This window comes from Dendropsophus ebraccatus, chromosome 6 (genome assembly GCF_027789765.1).
Source record: "Dendropsophus ebraccatus isolate aDenEbr1 chromosome 6, aDenEbr1.pat, whole genome shotgun sequence".
Lineage (NCBI taxonomy): Eukaryota > Metazoa > Chordata > Amphibia > Anura > Hylidae > Dendropsophus > Dendropsophus ebraccatus.
The window spans coordinates 138,928,432-138,948,614 of NC_091459.1; the positions used below are offsets into that span (position 1 = coordinate 138,928,432).

Below are 20,183 nucleotides of genomic sequence, written 5' to 3' on the forward strand. Positions count from 1 at the left end.
TTTTCTGTCCGTAGTTGCGGATGTGTGAATAGGGCCTAATTCTGCTGCTCTGCCTTAGAGCTCCGATCCCAACCATACATGTAGGCTACACAGCCCCTTGCTTTCCTGGCAGCTCTGCCAACCACGAAGCTTTGGCTGTCCAGGCATGATGGGAAATGTCATTTTGCAACAGCTACAGGGTCGAAGGTTCCCCATCCCTGGTTTAAACTGACAGATTATCTGACAGATTTTCGAAGCCAAAGCCAGGAAAATATTATAAACAGAGAACATAAAGAGGTCATAAAGATAAACATAAGAGGTCATAAAGGAAAGACTGAAATTTCTTTTCTTCTCAAATCCATTCCTGGCTTTGGCTTCAAAAATTTGTCAGATAAATCTGTGTAAACGCATCAATATTATTCTCAACTTGCTAAACTGTGCCCTATGCTCAGGCTAAGGCCTAGTAAACTGATCCGGAACGGGTGGGCGGTGGTGGGGGGAGCATCTGCTAGGGTATAACTTTGTGAATTTGGAATACCCCTTTAAGGACATGCCTTGACCCTGGTGCAGGGACCTAATAGACTAATAGGATGCGGTTTCACCCAGAGCCTGTGCATGCACCATTATAGCTGAGGAATAGATATGATTGACACTCCATAGTGATGGAAGACTTGGGACCCCCTGCCCCTGATATACTGGCAGTCAGACCCCCTGCATCCATACACTGCTTTGTGGCCCTCCAGCTGTTGTAAGGGTACGTTCACACTTACCGGATCCGCAGCTGATTTTCTGCTGCGGATCCTGTAGGTGTGAACGCACCCTTAGCTACAAGGTCGTGAATTCCGCACAATAGTCACACACAGACGGGCTATAGATACATTCCACGTCACTGGAACAGCAGCTTACACTTCCCACCTCCTTACACTCAACTTCTTGAAACTTACAGAAAGTTCACACGGAAAAGAAAAACTTTTCACAGAGCATCGTCAGCAGCTGTCACAGCAGAAACACAGAACAGCGACACCCAGTGGCCACCACGAGCGATACAGCAATACTGGAAGTGGTCTCTGATTGGTCGGCACGTTACACGTTCCAATTTCAAAGATGGCCGCTTGTATCTAGAGTCGTTCTTTTGCCCTTTTTAAAGATGGCGTTCGAGCGTTCAGGCTCCGCCTTTAGGATCATGACGAAGGACGTTACGTGTGACGCAGGGTGCAGGGCTCGACAAGAAGCTGTAACGGAGGTCGGAGGGAGAGATCTACAGATCATGAACCTGAAGCGGAGCCGGGACCGGCTGTACAGCACTCGGTGCTGCGGCTGCTGCCATGTCCGCACCGGAACCATCATCCTGGGCACCAAGTACATGGTAAGGGCCGGCCTGAGGGCAGCGCTCTGCTGGGGTGTACAGGGGAGAGGCGGCCCAGTGTGGTGTGAGGAGGCCGGGAGGGGAATACAGGGGAGGCACGGAGGACGGTGACAGGAGGATGGAGGGGAGGGGGGGGGGGGCAGAGAGAGGAGGAGGAGGGGGGCAGAGAGAGGAGGAGGAGGATGGGGGGGGCAGAGAGAGGAGGATGGGGGGGGCAGAGAGAGGAGGACGGGGGGGGGCAGAGAGAGGAGGACGGGAGGGGAATACAGGGGAGGCACGGAGGACGGTGACAGGAGGATGGAGGGGGGGGGGGCAGAGAGAGGAGGACGGGAGGGGAATACAGGGGAGGCACGGAGGACGGTGACAGGAGGATGGAGGGGGGGGGGGGCAGAGAGAGGAGGACGGGGGGGGGGCAGAGAGAGGAGGACGGGGGGGGGCAGAGAGAGGAGGACGGGGGGGGGGGCAGAGAGAGGAGGACGGGGGGGGGGCAGAGAGAGGAGGACGGGGGGGGGGGGCAGAGAGAGGAGGACGGGGGGGGGGCAGAGAGAGGAGGACGGGGGGGGGGCAGAGAGAGGAGGACGGGGGGGGCAGAGAGAGGAGGACGGGGGGGGGGGCAGAGAGAGGAGGACGGGGGGGGGGGCAGAGAGAGGAGGACGGGGGGGGGGCAGAGAGAGGAGGACGGGGGGGGGGGGCAGAGAGAGGAGGACGGGGGGGGCAGAGAGAGGAGGACGGGGGGGGGCAGAGAGAGGAGGACGGGAGGGGAATACAGGGGAGGCCGGGAGGGAAGAGGGGAGGCACGGAGGACAGAGAGGGGGGACGGGGGGGGGGGGGGACAAAGGGGAGAGGCGGCCCAGTGTGGTGTGAGGAGGCCGGGAGGGGAATACAGGGGAGGCCGGGAGGGAAGAGGGGAGGCACGGAGGACAGAGAGGGGGGACGGGGGGGGGGGGGGGTACAAAGGGGAGAGGCGGCCCAGTGTGGTGTGAGGAGGCCGGGAGGGGAATACAGGGGAGGCACGGAGGACGGTGACAGGAGGATGGAGGGGGGGGGCAGAGAGAGGAGGACGGTGACAGGAGGATGGGGACGGGAGGAGGAGGACATGGGGGGGGGGGGGGTATACAGGGGAGAGGAGGCCGGGGAGAGAAGGAGGTGGAGGCCGGGAGGGGAGGCACGGAGGACAGTGACAGGAGGATGGGGGGGGGGGACAGAGAGGAGGAGGATGGGGGGGGGGAACAGAGAGGAGGAGGATGGGGGGGGGGGAACAGAGAGGAGGAGGATGGGGGGGGGACAGAGAGGAGGAGGAGGATGGGGACAGAGAGAGGAGGAGGATGGGGGACAGAGGAGGAGGAGGGGGGGGACAGAGGAGGAGGATGGGGGGGGACAGAGAGAGGAGGATGGGGGGGGACAGAGAGAGGAGGATGGGGGGGGACAGAGAGAGGAGGATGGGGGGGGACAGAGAGAGGAGGATGGGGGGGGACAGAGAGAGGAGGATGGGGGGGGACAGAGAGGAGGATGGGGGGGGACAGAGAGGAGGATGGGGGGGGACAGAGAGAGGAGGATGGGGGGGGACAGAGAGAGGAGGATGGGGGGGACAGAGAGAGGAGGATGGGGGGGACAGAGAGAGGAGGATGGGGGGGGACAGAGAGAGGAGGATGGGGGGGACAGAGAGAGGAGGATGGGGGGGGACAGAGAGAGGAGGATGGGGGGGGACAGAGAGAGGAGGATGGGGGGGGACAGAGAGAGGAGGATGGGGGGGGACAGAGAGAGGAGGATGGGGGGGACAGAGAGAGGAGGATGGGGGGGGACAGAGAGAGGAGGATGGGGGGGGACAGAGAGAGGAGGATGGGGGGGGACAGAGAGAGGAGGATGGGGGGGGACAGAGAGAGGAGGATGGGGGGGGACAGAGAGAGGAGGATGGGGGGACAGGGAGAGGGGGGGGACAGGGAGAGGGAAAGGAGGGAAGAGAGGAGGAGGATGGGGGGGGACAGGGAGAGGGGGGGGGACAGGGAGAGGGAAAGGAGGGAAGAGAGGAGGAGGATTGGGGGGGACAGAGAGAGGAGGACGGGGGGGAGAGACAGGGACAGGAGGAGGATGGGGGGACATGAGGAGGCGGGGTGACTCAGCAGGCATAGCAGATGGAGAAGAGGACAGGCTGGAGAGTGGCACCGGGTACTAGGACAGAGCAGAGTGAAGGATACCAGGGGGGGGGGGGGGAAGAATTTTGTTTGGGGGTTACAGGAGAAATGATGTCACACAGACCTCCTTCCCTGCGCTCTGCCAATACTCTGTACAGGTGAGAGGGAGAAGCTGAGGGACACACATTACACACATCAGCTTCTCCATTGTTTACAAGCAAAATCCACTAGGAAGCAGCTGTGTCTTGTAGACGGGCTGCAGCACTCGGGCCCCTCAGCTGTCTCGGACCCCCACACATCTTAGGACACGTCATCCATATTAAAGTCCTAGGAAAACCCATTACATTGTATGATTGCACATAGCGCTTCTACTCCTCTGTCCCCCTCCCGTGGTTTCTGACAACCGGGCTGTGGGATGACCTAACCACGTCCTGAATCCTGACCTTCGGGGGTTGTTCGCCGCGTCCGGTGTCATTTCCTTTCCTCTGCGTTGTGTCCCATAGACTTAGATCACTGTGTTTATATCCATTTTGCACATCTGGGAACCTGATCCATTCATATCACACGGCTGCAGACTCTCTGCTGTTCTTTAACTCAAGGAAACTCTTTAAAGGGGAACTCTAGCAAAAAAAACCTTTCAAAGCAGCTGGTGACAGATATTTGTAAATTACTTCAATTCAAAATTGAAAAAAAAAATTTTAAAATCAGCTGCTGCATGTCCTGCAGGAAGTTGTGTATTCTTTCCATTCTGAAGAGCAGGAGAGGTTTTTTTTGTGGAGATTTGCTGCTGCTGTGGACAGTTTCTGACATGGACAGAGGTGGCAGCCTGCCCAGGCATGATGGGAGTTGTAGTTTTCCTACAGCCGGAGGGCTGGGAGTTTGACTCCTCTGCTTTTGAAGTTCTATAACGCTTAGTATCTCTCTCTCGTCCTGATAGGTGGCTGCTCTTGGTAAGTCTTGTAGTGCCAGTCTCTGTGTACATAGCTTTTCTGCTGATGTAACACCATGTAACCATGTTATGACCTTCATACAGTCACAGTACAGTTCCTACTCCCGGTTACATATCTCCGAGCTGCTGGAAATCCTCCAGCGTGGGCACAGCTCTGTTTTTTCCTGTTCACTTCCCTTGCCATTGCTTTGTCTCCCTCTGACCTTTCAGCGTTGTCGTCTTGTCTCGCTCAGCGGCCGGAGGGGCTTCTATTTCTCAAAAGTGCTAAGTAGCAGCTCCTTGTAGCGAGATATATATTGCAGCCACATGGATACAAGATAAAAAAATAGGCCTTGTTCTCCCCATATCCTGTTGGCACCAGGTATTGAAGTCATTGTTTCTGTAGAGCCCTTGGGGGAAAAGAGAAAACTGTACACGTTTTTGGCAGAGAACGGCCAAGAAAAAATTGTGCAAGGATAGGATTTGCTTTGGGTCCTATTAGATCAGAGATGGGGAACCTTTGGCCCTCCGGCTGTTGCAGAACTACAAAACTGATGGGAATTGTTGGGAGGCCGAAGGTTCCCCGTCCCTGTATTAGGAGGAAGCGATTTTTAACAATGAACATTTACAAACAAGATTGTTTATCGTTGAACTGAAATCGTTCACCATATTCCAGAGTGATGGTTATTAGTTACTGTGATTGTTTATGCCATCTGATCCCAGCAAATGGAAGAACTGATGTGGAATTACAGCGAACGATTTAAAGCGACTCTGTACCCACAATCTGGCCCCCCAAACCACTTGTACCTTGGGATAGCTGCTTTCAATCCAAGATCTGTCCTGGGGTCCGCTCGGCAGGTGATGCAGTTATTGTCCTAAAAAACAACTTTTAAACTTGCAGCCCCGCGCCCAATGGCCGTGGCCTAGATTGTGTATGCATTAGGCTGGCACAAACTCTCTGACCATCCTCCCCACCCCCTTCATCATTAGGAATGCTCCAGGCAGATTGCCTCCTATTCCCCATCTGTGTCGGCACAGAACATGGGCTGGATCGTTAAGGCACCTGTGCAATGTTCAGACAGGAGAAAATGTTCTAGTGCATTCCTAATGATGAGGAGGGACAGAGAGGTGGTGCCAGCCTAATGCATACACAATCTAGGCCACGACCGTTGGACACAGGGCTGCAAGTTTAAAAGTTGTTTTTTAGGACAATAACTGCATCACCTGCCGAACGAACCCCAGGACAGATCTTGGATTAAAAACAGCTATCCGAGAGTACAAGTGGTTTGGGGGGGATCAGATTGTGGGTACAGAGTCGCTTTAACAATGATTTTGGTGTCGGCGCCAAATGAACGATTTCTCGTTGGATGTTTGATCGTTGCCTGCATTTACACAAAACGATTGTGTAAATTCAAACGATAGAACGATCGCTTGCATGATAATTGTCCTGTGTAATAGGCCCCTACACATTTTCACCCTAATGGGGAAAAAAAAAAAAAAAAAAAGGTGTGCACGGTCTCTAAAAGAAATAAGTTTGAAAGGAGAGAGGAATGGAAAGCAGAAGGTGGGACTCTGGTCTGCCGTTCTCGTATAGTACATATGTAGGAGAGTATGGAGGCTGCAGCACATGTCCCTCCACGTCTGTATACATATAGCTTGTGAAGAGGTGGAATATGTCATCAGGTGTGTCAAGTTATGGATGGCAGCAGGTCTCATTGTGGAGACCCACTGTGAGCAGGAGATATAGCCGAAGAGAGAGCGTGGCGGCCGTGCCATTCACTAACCAGTTGTAGCTCCTGATCGGCTCACTCCAACAATGGAAGTCTATGAGACTAGATTGTTGAAATTGGTGTCTGGCCTGGGAGCAGATCACACTGCTGCCGCACTCTTGCCCTGGCTGTGTCTCCCGATCTCGCCCTGGCTGTGTCTCCCGATCTCGCCCTGGCTGTGTCTCCCGATCTCGCCCTGGCTGTGTCTCCCGATCTCGCCCTGGCTGTGTCTCCCGATCTCGCCCTGGCTGTGTCTCCCGATCTCGCCCTGGCTGTGTCTCCCGATCTCGCCCTGGCTGTGTCTCCCGATCTCGCCCTGGCTGTGTCTCCCGATCTCGCCCTGGCTGTGTCTCCCGATCTCGCCCTGGCTGTGTCTCCCGATCTCGCCCTGGCTGTGTCTCCCGATCTCGCCCTGGCTGTGTCTCCCGATCTCGCCCTGGCTGTGTCTCCCGATCTCGCCCTGGCTGTGTCTCCCGATCTCGCCCTGGCTGTGTCTCCCGATCTCGCCCTGGCTGTGTCTCCCGATCTCGCCCTGGCTGTGTCTCCCGATCTCGCCCTGGCTGTGTCTCCCGATCTCGCCCTGGCTGTGTCTCCCGATCTCGCCCTGGCTGTGTCTCCGGATCTCGCCCTGGCTGTGTCTCCGGATCTCGCCCTGGCTGTGTCTCCGGATCTCGCCCTGGCTGTGTCTCCGGATCTCGCCCTGGCTGTGTCTCCGGATCTCGCCCTGGCTGTGTCTCCGGATCTCGCCCTGGCTGTGTCTCCGGATCTCGCCCTGGCTGTGTCTCCGGATCTCGCCCTGGCTGTGTCTCCGGATCTCGCCCTGGCTGAGTCCTGCTGCCATCTATAACTTCTCATAAGACCTTGACTCCCGGAGTTTCCAGCACTTGCTCAGGTCAGATCTATAGTACCGGACAAGGAGAGAGCTGACTACCTGGGTGTGTGCTCGGAGGGCCCAGCAGTCAGACTCTGATCTCTAACACATCCTCTACCATGTGGGTGAGAGATCAGCGATGCTTATCTACATAACCCATATGGAAATATGTCTGCCGCTCACATCACCTGATGGTATTTTTATAACTTTATGTAAATTCTTTAGGCTTTGTTCACATGTAGGTATTTAAAGGCTGAATGATATATGTACACTTATCTAACTATAGGCCTTTATAGTGAGTTGTGCTATTACACCATATATCTGTCTATACACTTCTAGATAGCACTAATACCTAGACCTCTGTACTGTACTCCGTACTGTATTGCTGTGTTTCTGGGGCACTCAGCTTGATGGTTATAGTCCTGAAACTTTTAAAACTTTTTTCTTCATTGTTTGTGTTTTCATCCTCTTGAGCTCTTTTTTTTTTTTTCCCCATTACACGGCCGTCTGTTCAGATCCTGTTTCGTTTTTAACCCAGAATAAGATGTGTTTGCTGGAAAGTAGAGAAGGAGGCGGGTGAGTCATGAATGTGGTGGAACTAGTTCTGGAGCTCAGCGGTTCTGTCAGGAAGGCAATGCTATGTCACAGCATGGAGAAGAGCCATTGCTGGGACTTACTGAGGGAAGACTGCCCACTCTACAGTATATACTGTATTACAGTTAAAAAATAAAAAAATTGGGGTACCCCTTTAATTTGAATGAGCTCTGTGTAATGCCTAACTTGCCCTGTGGGGGCGCTGCAGGAAAGTTGAACACTTGTTACGAGGTTTCTCCGTAGATTACAGTTGATCCCAGAGAGTTCGTCTAGTCCTGTAGAGGCGTTGTACATTGTGGCTTACTGTTTATGTATAGGCGCCACATGACTTGCAGTGTAGATTGTGACCTACTATAGGGCTGTAGTAATTACACATTGAATGCATCATCCCATTATGTCTATACCAGTTATTAGGGGTGGGGGAGAATTTTTCTCCTCCCCAGAAACCAGCAAGGAGGTGACTGGAGTCCTCTGCTCATTGTTACATATGGAGGACGTGTTACGTACTCTGTGTGCTCGGCTATCTCTCCTAGATGGGTATGGAGCTGGTTTGCTCTCTGCGTTGTTATCGGAAAGATACTGTTTGTGTTCAACAGAGTTTTAAAGAATTTGTGGTGACCTTTTTACTAACTTTCTATTTTCCTGTCTATATTATAAAATATTACTGATATCTTGCAGTTTTCCTTCTCACCACTGGGGCTAAAACTAAGCTGAGACTTTGTGTTGTGTCTGTGGCGATAAGAGGAGGCTGCTGTAAAGTGATCTGTACAGCATTGCAGCATCATGTGACACTAGTAGATAGATGAGACAATAACAGCTACCTCTGTAATGACCTCTTCACAGGTCAGAGAGCGCGCTCAGTAATGCTTCACATTCAAAGAGTCTGTTGAAGTCGATGTCCATAAGTCTTGCTGTAAAGTAGGTCACTAAGTGCTGTTAAAGGGGTAGTGCGGCGGTAAAGAATTATTCACAGAATAACACACATTACAAAGTTATACAACTTTAATAATGTATGTTATGTCTGTGAATGGCCCCCTTCCCTGTGTCCCACCACCCCCGCCCGTGTACCCGGAAGTGTGGTGCGCTATACTCACCTGTCACGTGCCGACTCGTCTCCGATCTTCATTCAGTGACGTCTTCTTCGGTCGGCCGGCGAACAGCTCCGACTGTTCCGAATGCCAGCCGCCCTCTGCAGCGTCATCCGATGCTCAGCCGCGATTGGCTGAGCATAACTGTGCTTAGCCAATCGCGACTGAGCAGCTGATGATGCGGCCGCGTCATCAGCCGCGATTGGCTGAGCACAGTTGTGACGCGGCGGAGGGGGGACGGGCGGCAGCGACTCGGCCGTCCGTCCGAAGATGACGTTTGGCACAAAATGGCGGACGGCCCTCGACACTGATCAGGTAATGTATAATGCACCACACACTTCCGGGTACACGGGTGGGGGTGGTGGGACACGGGAAGGGGGCGATTCACAGACATAACATACATTACAAAGTTGTATAACTTTGTAATGTGTGTTATTCTGTGAATAATTTTTTAGCGCCGCACTACCCCTTTAACAGCCCAGGCAAGATGGCCGCCCCCATAACAATGTAAAAAGAGTGGGAAAAAAAAAAAACGAATTAAAGACAAAATAGAAACAGATTAGAGACTCTAACTGGAAAAAATGTAAAGGGGTTATCCAGCACTACAAAATCATGGCCACTTTTGCTCCACTCTTGTCTCCAGTTTGGGTGCAGGTTTTGAAACTCCGTTCTAGTAAAGTAAATGAAGCTTAATTGCAAACCGCACCTGATCTGGAGACAAGAGTGGGGGGAAAGTGGCCGTGTTTTTGTAACGCTAGATAACCCCTTTAAGTGACACATTCTCTTTTAACTCCTGAAAGTCTTTAGGGGCATTTATATAAATTGTGTATACCAGGAATGTAAAAATCAGGCCCTGCAACTGTTGCAAAACTACAATTCCCATCATGCCTGGACAGCCGAAGCTAAAGCTCTCCAGTCATGGTGGGAATTGTAGTTGTGCAACAGCTGGAGGGCCTGAGTATACACCGGTGGTATATACGTCAGGCTCTATGGTATGCAGTTTTTGCTGATGGGGGTTGTGGCGTCTCGGAACGGGTTCATTGACCTTGTTTCAAAATTTTGTTTTCTTTACTGATATGAGATAATTGCCAGGAGACAGCGAGTTATGTAACCTAGAATAAGAAGCAGCTGCAGTCAGATAGTGGATATCACTGTAATACAGAGACCAGATATACAGATGGTTAATGGACGGAGAGAGCAAAGCTGCCATATACAGCAAATAAAGCTGGCGCTGCTTGTCTGTGTGACTGGGTCATGTTCACACTACAGTTAAAATCTGCTGTGTATATTGATGGCAGACACTGGAGGCCGTTCTGTGTATGGGCTGCAGGTGTATGGCTGATTCGTACACTGATCAGCCCCATTGTTGGGCCACTTTCCCGCGTGGCATGTAACATCGCATGGCTATCGGTGGCCGCATGTGTCGCAATGTGGGAATACGGCCGTTAGTGGCATTCTTTTTTTTCCCCCTGAATTAAGACACGTCTCATGCTGGATCCACATCTGGTATGTCCATGGATTATACAGACAGTCCATAGGGGATACTGTGAAATCCTATGTTTCCCTTGCAGATAATAGTTGGTTGCGGGCGGTCTGTGCGTGTGATGGGCTTGCTTTGAGGGGAGTTATCTGGAGGTTGTTCATCTAGTAAAAAAAAAAAAAAAAAAATCTTGTGAACTACCCCTTTAAGCCTGTGGACCATGACAACACTTTGGGGCACAGCCTGTTATGCAGTTTGGATTGTTGTGTAGACCTAAAAAGTGCGTGTATATGTTACTACTTATCTCTATAGCCTATATGGAGTATAGTGACCTAACCCAGAGTGGTGTAGCCATTGTCTCCTGTGCAGTATGTTGTAATATGTGTACAATACTGTATATTATTCCTGGACACCAGGACCACACATCAGGTCATCACATGAGGTGCACATTGCCCTATATTTCTAGCTGTCTCTATCTCGGGAACCTCTGACCCCCCAGCTGCTGTAGTTGTGTAACAGCTGGATGGCCATGGTTCCCCCGTCCTTGCTCTATACGCTGCCGTCTTTTTCAATATTTTCTTCCACAGAGAGAACTTGATGTAGAATAATCCTTGCAGCCGCTGCTTTGGTCTATTACAGGGATAAACCAGTGTTCCTTCCTCTTACAGGTGGTGAACCTGCTGATGGGAATCCTCCTGACGGTGAAAGTCACTCACCCCGACACAGTGCCGACCGTCGACATTCAGTATGAAGTTATTGGGAATTATTACGCGTCGGAGAAAGTGGCAGGTGCGGGTTTATTATACATCTGCATTTGTGTGTCTAGGTACAGGGAAACCTGTCAGGCTGGTTAGCTGCCCTGGATTATATAGCTGCAGATACGCTTAACAAATTTGCAATTTGCATTTGGAAAGCGCCAGGGAAGTGCGGTCCCAGCAAGGTATCACATTGTATCAAAAAAGCTGCAATATACCCTTTTTTTTTTTTTCTATAGCAGTATATAATCTATCTTAGCATTTTCAGTTCACCGCTGTACTTTGCATTTGCTCCATTATTTATTATTATTAGTTAACCCTTAGGGGACACAGCCAGTTTTCATTTTTGCGCTTTTGTTTTTTCCTCCTTGTGTATATAAGGCCATAGCGCCTGCATTTTTCCACTCAGACCCAGATGAGCCCTTATTGTTTGCACAACTAATTGTACTTTGCGCTGGCAGATGTAACTTTTGCCCAAAATATGCCGGGAAGCCAGAAAAAAATGTTTGGTAAAATTGAAAAAAAAAAAAACACCTTTTTTTTATTTGGGTGGGTTTTGTTTTTACGCTGTTCACCCTGGGGTAAAACGGAGTTGTTATATGTTCCTCAAGTTGTTACAATTACGATATGTAACATGTATAACTTTAAAAAAAAAAAAATTAAAAAATTAAAACCTTTTTAACAAAATATATGTTCCTTAAAAATCGCTCTATTCCCAGGCTTATAGCGCTTTTATCCTTTTGGTCTATGGGGCTGTGTCAGGTGTCATTTTTTTGCGCCATGATGTGTTCTTTCTATCGGTACCTTTTTGAGATTTAATGTGACCATAAATGCGCAATTTTGCACTTTGGAATTTTTTTTATGCTTTCGCCATTTACCGTGTGAGATCGGGATTGTGATAATTTAATAGCTGCACCAGGTTGTTAAGTAGCAGCTATGGGTTATTAAATTGATGATGATGATGGATTTATATATATATATATATATATATATATATATATATATATATATATATATATATATATATAAAAAATTTTTTATTAATTTTATTATTTTTTTATTTACGCTGCGTTTACACGGAGCGATAATTCGCAGAGTGTACGATTAACGATTTCGAAAGAACAATGTGTTTTTTTAGAACGATCAGCGTTTAGACGGAATGATATACCATATAGAAAAATCGTATTGTGATCGTTTTACGATCGCTTAAGCCTATCTCACACACAGGGTGAATCGGTGAAAGACTGTTTACACGGAACGATCTGCGAATTTTTGCAAACTATTTAAGACATGTTGTAAGATCAAAATGAACGATTTTTTTTCGCTCGTCTCTTGATCGTTCGCTGTGTTTACACGGAGCGATTATCGCTAAAATGCGATCGTTATCGTGCAAATTCGCACAATAATCGTTCTGTGTAAACGCAGCAATATTTTTATTTTATTTCTCTATTGACTTGCCAGCTGAAAACGTCTGACAGCTCCACTTTAAAGGAGAAATTTGGCCCTGGCAAAGATTTGACAGGCAGCAGGGGAGAAAATAACAAGCAGCCTTTGCTTACCTGTCCCCACAATGAGCCAATGAATGCATATCCTGGCTGATGACCAGCCCTCTCAGCCAATCAGCGACTGGCGCAGCTTTTTGCCTCAGTCACTGAGTGGCTAAGCAGCATTATCAGCAAAGAGTATCCCTTTAAGAAACCAGATAGGTGTAGGGGAGCGCTCGACTTTCTGCTGTGTGTAACATCTTGCGGTCTTGTTTTGCAGAGAATGCCTGCGTCCTCTTCGCCATCACCCTGCTGATGTTTACCATGAGTGCAATGATGGTCTATGGAGCAATCACTGTAAGTACTGGGATCAGTAGTACATCAGAGTGAGAAGAGTATTCTGCTGAGCCCAGATACCCTGGCACTCGTATAGCTCTTAGTTACCGCGCTGTGGCTGCTTTACTGCTCCTTATTTAGGAGAAGATAGTAAGGAAATCCCTATCCATAGATGGACCTGATAAATTGTGACTTTTAGGGGGAGATTTATCAAACATGGTGTAAAGTGAGACTGGCTCCGTCGCCCCTAGCAACCAATCAGATTCCACCTTTCATTTTCCAAAGAGTCTGTGAGGCATGAAAGGTGGCCATTCCAGCAAATAGTGTAAAATAAAAAGTTTTCAGTATACCTCCTCAATGCATCAGTCTTCTCGCAGTCGCTCCTCAGCATTTGTCATCTATGCAGCAGGTTCAGGAGCAGAGCTTGCTCCCATACTCAGCAGTTGCTGCCATCTGTAGCTACAATTCCCATAATGGCCTGACAGCCGAAGCCTTCGCTGTGCAGGCATGATGGGAATTGCAGTTTTGCACCAGCTGGAGAGCTGAGAGTTTGACTGTGGCCTAGTTGGTTAGATGCCGGTTGCCATACCTAATGCACCTTTCCCGCAGTGCGGTCACATGATACTAATCGGTCATTGTAGCAGCCTAAGGGTCCTATTACACAGAGCGATTTTTAATGATTAACGATAAACAATCGCAAACGAGATTGTTTATCGATAACCTGAAATCGTTCACCATATTACACAGAACAATAGTTGTTAGTTACAATCGTTGCTACAAGCGTTATTGTGATTGTTACTATGATCGTTTATTCCTTCTGTTCTTATCAAAACGATTACAATGTGCAATTACACTGAACGATTAGTGAACAAATGCGGAATTACAGCGAACAATTAACAATTTTTCGATCGTTGCCTGCAATTATACAGAGCGTCTATCTTTTAAATTCAGACTATATAACTACTTTTCGCACGATAATCGTCCTCCAGAGGGATGCAGTATTTATGCCCATACTACACTCCGTCATAGACTTCTTTAGTAATGCTAAACTAAAAAATTCGCATAAGATGTAATGTTTATACTACAACAATATAAACAGAAAAAAAACACCCAATTTTTTTCTTTTTTTTTTTTTTTTTTTAAACAAAAATTAAATCTAATCAACAGGTCCCATCTACTTTACTTGTTTGTTTTTTGTTTTTTATTGGTAACAAGTCCTCATGCAGCTCCATACAGCTTTTTTTTTTTTTTTTTTTTTTATCATATGTTAAAATAAAGGTCATCGTTAGAATTAACACAAAGTGGAAAAATGGCTGTGTCTATGGAAAAATAAATGTTATGAATCTTAGAAGGCGAGAAGTAAAAAAACAAAGAAAGTGACAATGGGTGCGGGAAGGGGGAGGGGATGGTAGGAAACTGTGTCCTGTGAAGTAAACACATGAGAAGAGAAACAAAGACTCATGTTACAGGACAACAACAGATTGTGGTAAAGTAATCAGTACACGGCAGTACAAACCTTAGATTTTATTAAATTAAAAAGTAAAAGCGTGTGGATCCAAAGTGATAAAATTCTCTTGAGAATTCCGTGACTGGAGCATGCATTGAGGTGGGGGGGGGGGGGTGTAGAGAGGGTGCGCTGAGGGAGGAGGGGTGTAGGGAGGGCGCGCTGAGGTGGGGGGTGTAGGGAGGGCGCGCTGAGGTGGGGGGTGATGGGTAATGATATAAGTTCTGACTTCTTTCTCCTGTAGCACCGCGGAGGCTGGCTGATTCCGTTCTTCTGCTATCAGCTGTTTGACTTTGCCCTCACCTGCCTGCTCGCCATCAGCTCTCTCACATACCTGCCAGGAATCAAGGACTACTTAGAACAGTTGGTAAGTATTGTGACTGTTTTGTCTCGTGTGTCTGGCAGCCATGTTGTGAATACGTTATCCACACCCTTATTAGTTGGTGCCGAGCTATGAACCTCCTTCTGTGTTCCAGTAACTTACTTGCATCGACTCTGGTCAGCCTGCTGGGGGAACGTCCACAGTTGGGGCAGTAAATCACACATGTGGCTAGTTTAACCCCCTTTTTGTATGTTTTTACTAATGAAATCCCTCATGATGACTCCCAACGTTGGCAACAGTAGAAAAGCACAATATAATTATCGGACGTACTTTGATGATTACCGGCCGTTAATCGCTTTGTGTAACAGGTCATGGTCAGCTGACACGCACAATGTCGGCTGATCGTTATTTAAAAACATGACCTAAAATCCTGATAACGATAGTGGCGATCTGCGGTCCGTGGCCTCGTGGTATAGAAGTGGAGGCAGCAGACCACCGGTATCTTCTATGGGCCTGTCTGATGATCTAAAGATCATCCAGGCAGCCTCTCCTGCTGCTCGCTGTTGGAGTGTGTAATAGCACAGTCAGCGAGCAAGGAGCAAGCGATCGCTGACCTGACGGGCCGGTGCTTGCTCTGAAATATCGGGCTGTCATAAATGGCCCTAAGCCCCCCCCCACACACACTTTTATCCTGCGCCTGTATCCACAGTGGGTGCTGCATATCCAAAGCCTAGTAGGTGCATAATATGTTACTACTGCTTATATTAAGGTCACTGTCATTTCTGACACCGAATCTCCCAGAAATAAAAAGACCCAAATGCCAGAATATTCATTTACACCAGGGTTTCCTTGTGTCATGGTTGGGATTTCTTATAAAAGACTAAAAACCTATGATTTACCTTTTTATTCCTCTGTTCTCCCCCCAGCCGGACTTCCCCTATAAGGATGACATGTTAGCAATGGACTCCAGCTGCCTCCTCTTCATCGTCCTGGTTGTCGGGGCCTTAATAATTATTCTAAAGGTAAGGATCACATGATGCATTACTGTAGAGAGCGGCGGCACCAGTGGGGTCTGATCAATGGCGTTTGACAGTTCCTCATTATGGCCGCCTCTACACAACCATAATTACATAAAGTATAGAACCTGTTGGTCTCTATGAAGTACAGCACGTGGCTTTTTTTTTTTTATGGTTCATATATATATATTTGCGTGAAGTCCTTACTGCCCCCCAAAAAATGAGGACATGCACTTATATATTCCGCATTTGCAGAACAGATTCTTTTATAGAAGTCAGTGGATCTGTGAGAACTTTGAATCACATACTGATTAATTTACCTTGCATATTTGTAGATCAGCTACTTATGAACTCCTGGCCAGGCTCCCCCTGGTGGCCATCTTTTAAAATGCTTTTTTTTTTTTTTTTTGTGTGTGTGGTCTGCAAAGCACTTAGTTGTAAGCCCTTGGGCCTCTTTCACGTATCAGTATAATACTGTCTGCAATTATGGGTCTGTAATTGCAGACTGTATTGTACCAATTGAGTTTTATCTGTATTTGTTACTGACCCACATCAACCATTGTACAGATTGTAGTTGCCCATAGGAATCAATGTGTCTGTACAAATTGCAGACAGCCTTTTGGCATCTTACCTTTTTCTTTTTTTCTTTCCTGTATATGGAGAAAACACAGATGCATTGATGGTAACTTTTTTGTTAAATAAAGGCAAAAAAATTGACCTCACCTTAAAAAAAAAAAAAAGTGTGAAAGAGGCCTCAGTTGACATTCAGGAAATGTTAGTGATCTAACCCTTTGGTGATGTAGCAGGTGGGATGGATGATTTCTATCTTCATGGTAAAAATTCATCATGGAATTATATAATGTGTCTGTGCCCAGAGAACGACCATTAATATGGCACCTGGTTGTCTAGAAACCCAGATCATTTGCTGACAGGTTTCTTCCTAGTCTGGCACTTGTGCCCTCTGGTTACTAGGCCAGTTGGGCGGGTGGATGTGCCACATAATAAATACTCACTAAACCTGCCAGCCTGCATATTACATGAGACGCCGGCGTCCTCCTGTTGGCTTCACTTACATGTACATGCGTATACCTGCGTCTGGTCTAATGAATGGATTGTGTCACCTTGTCCTGAGATCCATAAGATCCAGAATAAACCATGTAGAATCCACCGAGCCATCCATTGTAACGCCTGTGTTTTGTGTGTGCAGGCCTACCTGATCAACTGTGTGTGGAACTGCTACAAGTACATCAATAACAGGAATATGCCAGAGATTGCAGTGTATCCCGCCTTCGAGACTCCTCCACAGGTAACTACCACAATGAACGTTATCTGTCATGAAGTGTTTTTTTTGTTTTTTTGTTTTTTTATTTCATATTCACACATGAGGGAGTATGCTGTCAATCAAATATGACTCATTCGCTCTATTAGTCTGTGGTGTGAATGAGTCCTATTTGATTGACAACAGAGGAAGTTAGCTGTGATCCTGGGCACTTTCCTTTCCGTGGGTATCTCAGGATCACAGCTGGCCTCAGGAGTGAGATCCGGTGCAAACAGTAACTTTTGGATTTGGCTTATACTTATCCATGCCGATCCTATACCTGCTGCAGAGCGTTATTACAGCGTTCCAATGACGTTCAGGTGCCTATGGTGTCCACATGACCGCTCCTCTGGCTGTCCCAAATCTACAGAAGTCACTGCTTTATATGTATGAGAGCTCCCTTATAGAGATGCAAAGAAGATGGTGACTTCCTCCTCTGTGGACACCGGACAGTCTGAGATGTAACGTGGGCAGCAGCGGGACGTGAACGCTGTCTGAACTTTAAAATGATGCAACAATGTGTGAGTGTGATCATCCTGGGTAAATATATGCCCAAGTTAGCTGCTGTCTCCCAATCTGCTTACCTATACAGATGCTACTGACATGGGAGCTTTTCTATATGATTATTGCATTGACCAGTCCTTTTTCTTACAGTACATCTTACCAACATATGAGATGGCCATAAAGATGCCAGAAAAGGAGAAGGACCCTCCCCCGCCTTACATCCAAACACAGAAGGACGTATAACCCCCCCCCCCCCTCCCCCGCCGGGTTTCCTCCCTCGCGTTACCTAGTGTTAACATTGCCCCTGCTCCTCCTGCAGAATAACTCCCATCCTGAAGAAACACCATTATTTTGTATGTAACCCGACGCTTACATTGCCTTAACCTTTAACATGAAGATGACTTATACATTTTACGACAATCTTACTGATTAACGTTTACGAGGGAAGTAGTTTTGGGGGAAGATACTGATTTATTGGTACTTTTTTTATTATATTTCATTGTTGTTTTTTTGTTGTTGTTGCTTCTCGTCTGTCTTTTTCATGCCTTAACCTTTTTTCACTTTTGGAGAACCTTGTGACATATCGTTGACAATGCTTTGGTGATCTACCCAGCAGTGAAAGATTAAATAAGAAATATTTTTCTTGAGTAAAATAAAAATTAAAATAAAAAAAACCCTGACATGGCTTATATTATTTATATCCTATTCCTATGGTTTGTGGGTGCAGAACCATTATCCCCTGAGCAAACGGAGCAGTAATGTACATGCTTGACTGCTGCTCCATCCCCTCACTGTGGGAGCGCCCTAGCAGGCTGAGCTCAGCCACATCAATGGAAGAATACAGGAAGCAACATAAAAACTATATTCTGCTGTGAAATGGTCAGTAAGGCTGGGTTCACACTACATTGTTGCAATCCGTTTTTTTTTTTTTTTTTTTTTTTTTTTTTTGCAAAAAACTGATGCATGTGTGTGCATCCGTTTTGATCTGTTTTCTATTGAATTATCTTGTAAAAAAAATAAAGGATCAAATTGGATCCGTTTTTTTAACTTACACAAAAATGTAGTCTACCTCCTTTTTTGTGCCCGTTTTGCAAAAAAAAAAACTGATTGCAAAAACGTAGTGTAAACCCAGCCTTACTGTGAAAAAGTTGTAAAACATAAGAGTGGTATTATTTGATATCACTGGAATACATTACAGTGTTACCTCGGTTCTCAAACTGCTTGGAACTCAAACTGTATTTTCAAGTTTGATTCGGTTCTTAAACACTTTCCGGACGCCCATTCTTAACCCCTAGGCGACCTAGGAAGTGCCGTTACGTCCTGGAAGTCTGTCTCCCGACCCTGGACGTACCGGTACGACCTGAGCTATGAAGCGCGCTCTGGAGCGGAGCGCGCTTCATAGCGGGTGGGGGACGGCTGAAATCCCCTGTCACTTACCGATTGGGACCCCCGCAGTGTGACTGCGGGGGTCCTGATCGTTAAAACGGACCGCCGGAGGTCTCTCACCTGCCTCCGTGCGGTCTGATCGGCACTCTGGTCACTAAGCCTGCACAGGCAGGCTCAATGAGCAGAGCGCCGATAACACTGATCAATGCTATGCCTATGGCATAGCAATGATCAGTGTAAAAATCAAACTAATGTATGTACAAGTCCCCCAAAGGACTTCAAATATGCTCTTAGAAGGGGAGGAGGGAAAAACAAAAGCGCAAAGATCAAAATTTGCGCGGTCCACTGGGTCATTTTGGGCCTGGTCCTCAAAGGGTTAAAGTACAGTAATACCGCGGCATTCTAACAAAAATTTTTATTTAACTATCAACGTTTTTGCAAGCGTGGATGGTGGGTTGTACCTGGAGAGTTTAGCACTGGTGAGGCTTCACGTACAGTACTGTATAAGACTGCTGGAGTGCATGTACAGTAGTACAGACAGTGCACCGCCATCTCCCATCCTGTACTGTATAAGACTGCTGGAGTGTATATACAGTACAGTAGTAGTACAGGCAGTGCACCACCATCTCCCATCCTGTACTGTATAAGACTGCTAGAGCGCATATACAGTACAGTAGTAGTACAGTCAGGGCACCCCCATCTCCCATCCTGTACTGTATAAGACTGCTGGAGTGCATATACAGTACAGTAGTAGTACAGACAGTGCACCGCCATCTCCCATCCTGTACTGTATAAGACTGCTGGAGTGTATATACAGTACAGTAGTAGTACAGGCAGTGCACCACCATCTCCCATCCTGTACAGTATAAGACTGCTAGAGCGCATATACAGTACAGTAGTAGTACAGTCAGTGCACCCCCATCTCCCATCCTGTACTGTATAAGACTGCTGGAGTGCATATACAGTACAGTAGTAGTACAGGCAGTGCACCACCATCTCCCATCCTGTACTGTATAAGACTGCTAGAGCGCATATACAGTACAGTAGTAGTACAGTCAGTGCACCGCCATCTCCCATCCTGTACTGTATAAGACTGCTGGAATGCATATACAGTACAGTAGTAGTACACTCAGTGCACCGCCATCTTTCAAACATTACAGTGCTGGGGTGAGGGGCACTATACAATAAAGGATGAGTGATAAGTCGGTGACTACTGTACTATAATTGCTGGTTTTGTTGAATGTTTCTTGTTTAAAATGTACAGTATATAGTGCTGTTCTGTCGTGTAGAGATTAAACTGGGCACTTTTCAATGTAATATGAGTATTGTAGGTAACTATTGGTTGGTGCTG

At 47.6% G+C, this 20,183-nt stretch overlaps 1 protein-coding gene across 1 annotated transcript; it reads left to right on the top strand.

Annotated features, from left to right (window-relative positions):
• The first annotated feature begins 1,097 nt into the window (after positions 1–1,097).
• LAPTM4A (lysosomal protein transmembrane 4 alpha) lies at positions 1,098–18,125 on the top strand. The gene is made up of 7 exons (XM_069973134.1): positions 1,098–1,345; positions 10,876–10,996; positions 12,727–12,803; positions 14,531–14,653; positions 15,535–15,630; positions 16,832–16,930; positions 17,597–18,125. The coding sequence occupies exons 1-7, from the start codon at positions 1,127–1,129 to the stop codon at positions 17,687–17,689; spliced, it is 828 nt and encodes a 275-aa protein (XP_069829235.1). The 5' UTR covers positions 1,098–1,126; the 3' UTR covers positions 17,690–18,125.
• Positions 18,126–20,183: the final 2,058 nt, after the last annotated feature.

Excerpts from the sequence above, each read along its gene's own strand:
- LAPTM4A (XM_069973134.1), top strand. The coding sequence starts at position 1,127 with ATGGCGTTCGAGCGTTCAGGCTCCGCCTTTAGGATCATGACGAAGGAC. Across the intron at positions 14,654-15,534 it reads AGGACTACTTAGAACAGTTG|CCGGACTTCCCCTATAAGGA; the intron begins GTAAGTATTGTG and ends TTCTCCCCCCAG. Across the intron at positions 15,631-16,831 it reads CCTTAATAATTATTCTAAAG|GCCTACCTGATCAACTGTGT; the intron begins GTAAGGATCACA and ends TTGTGTGTGCAG.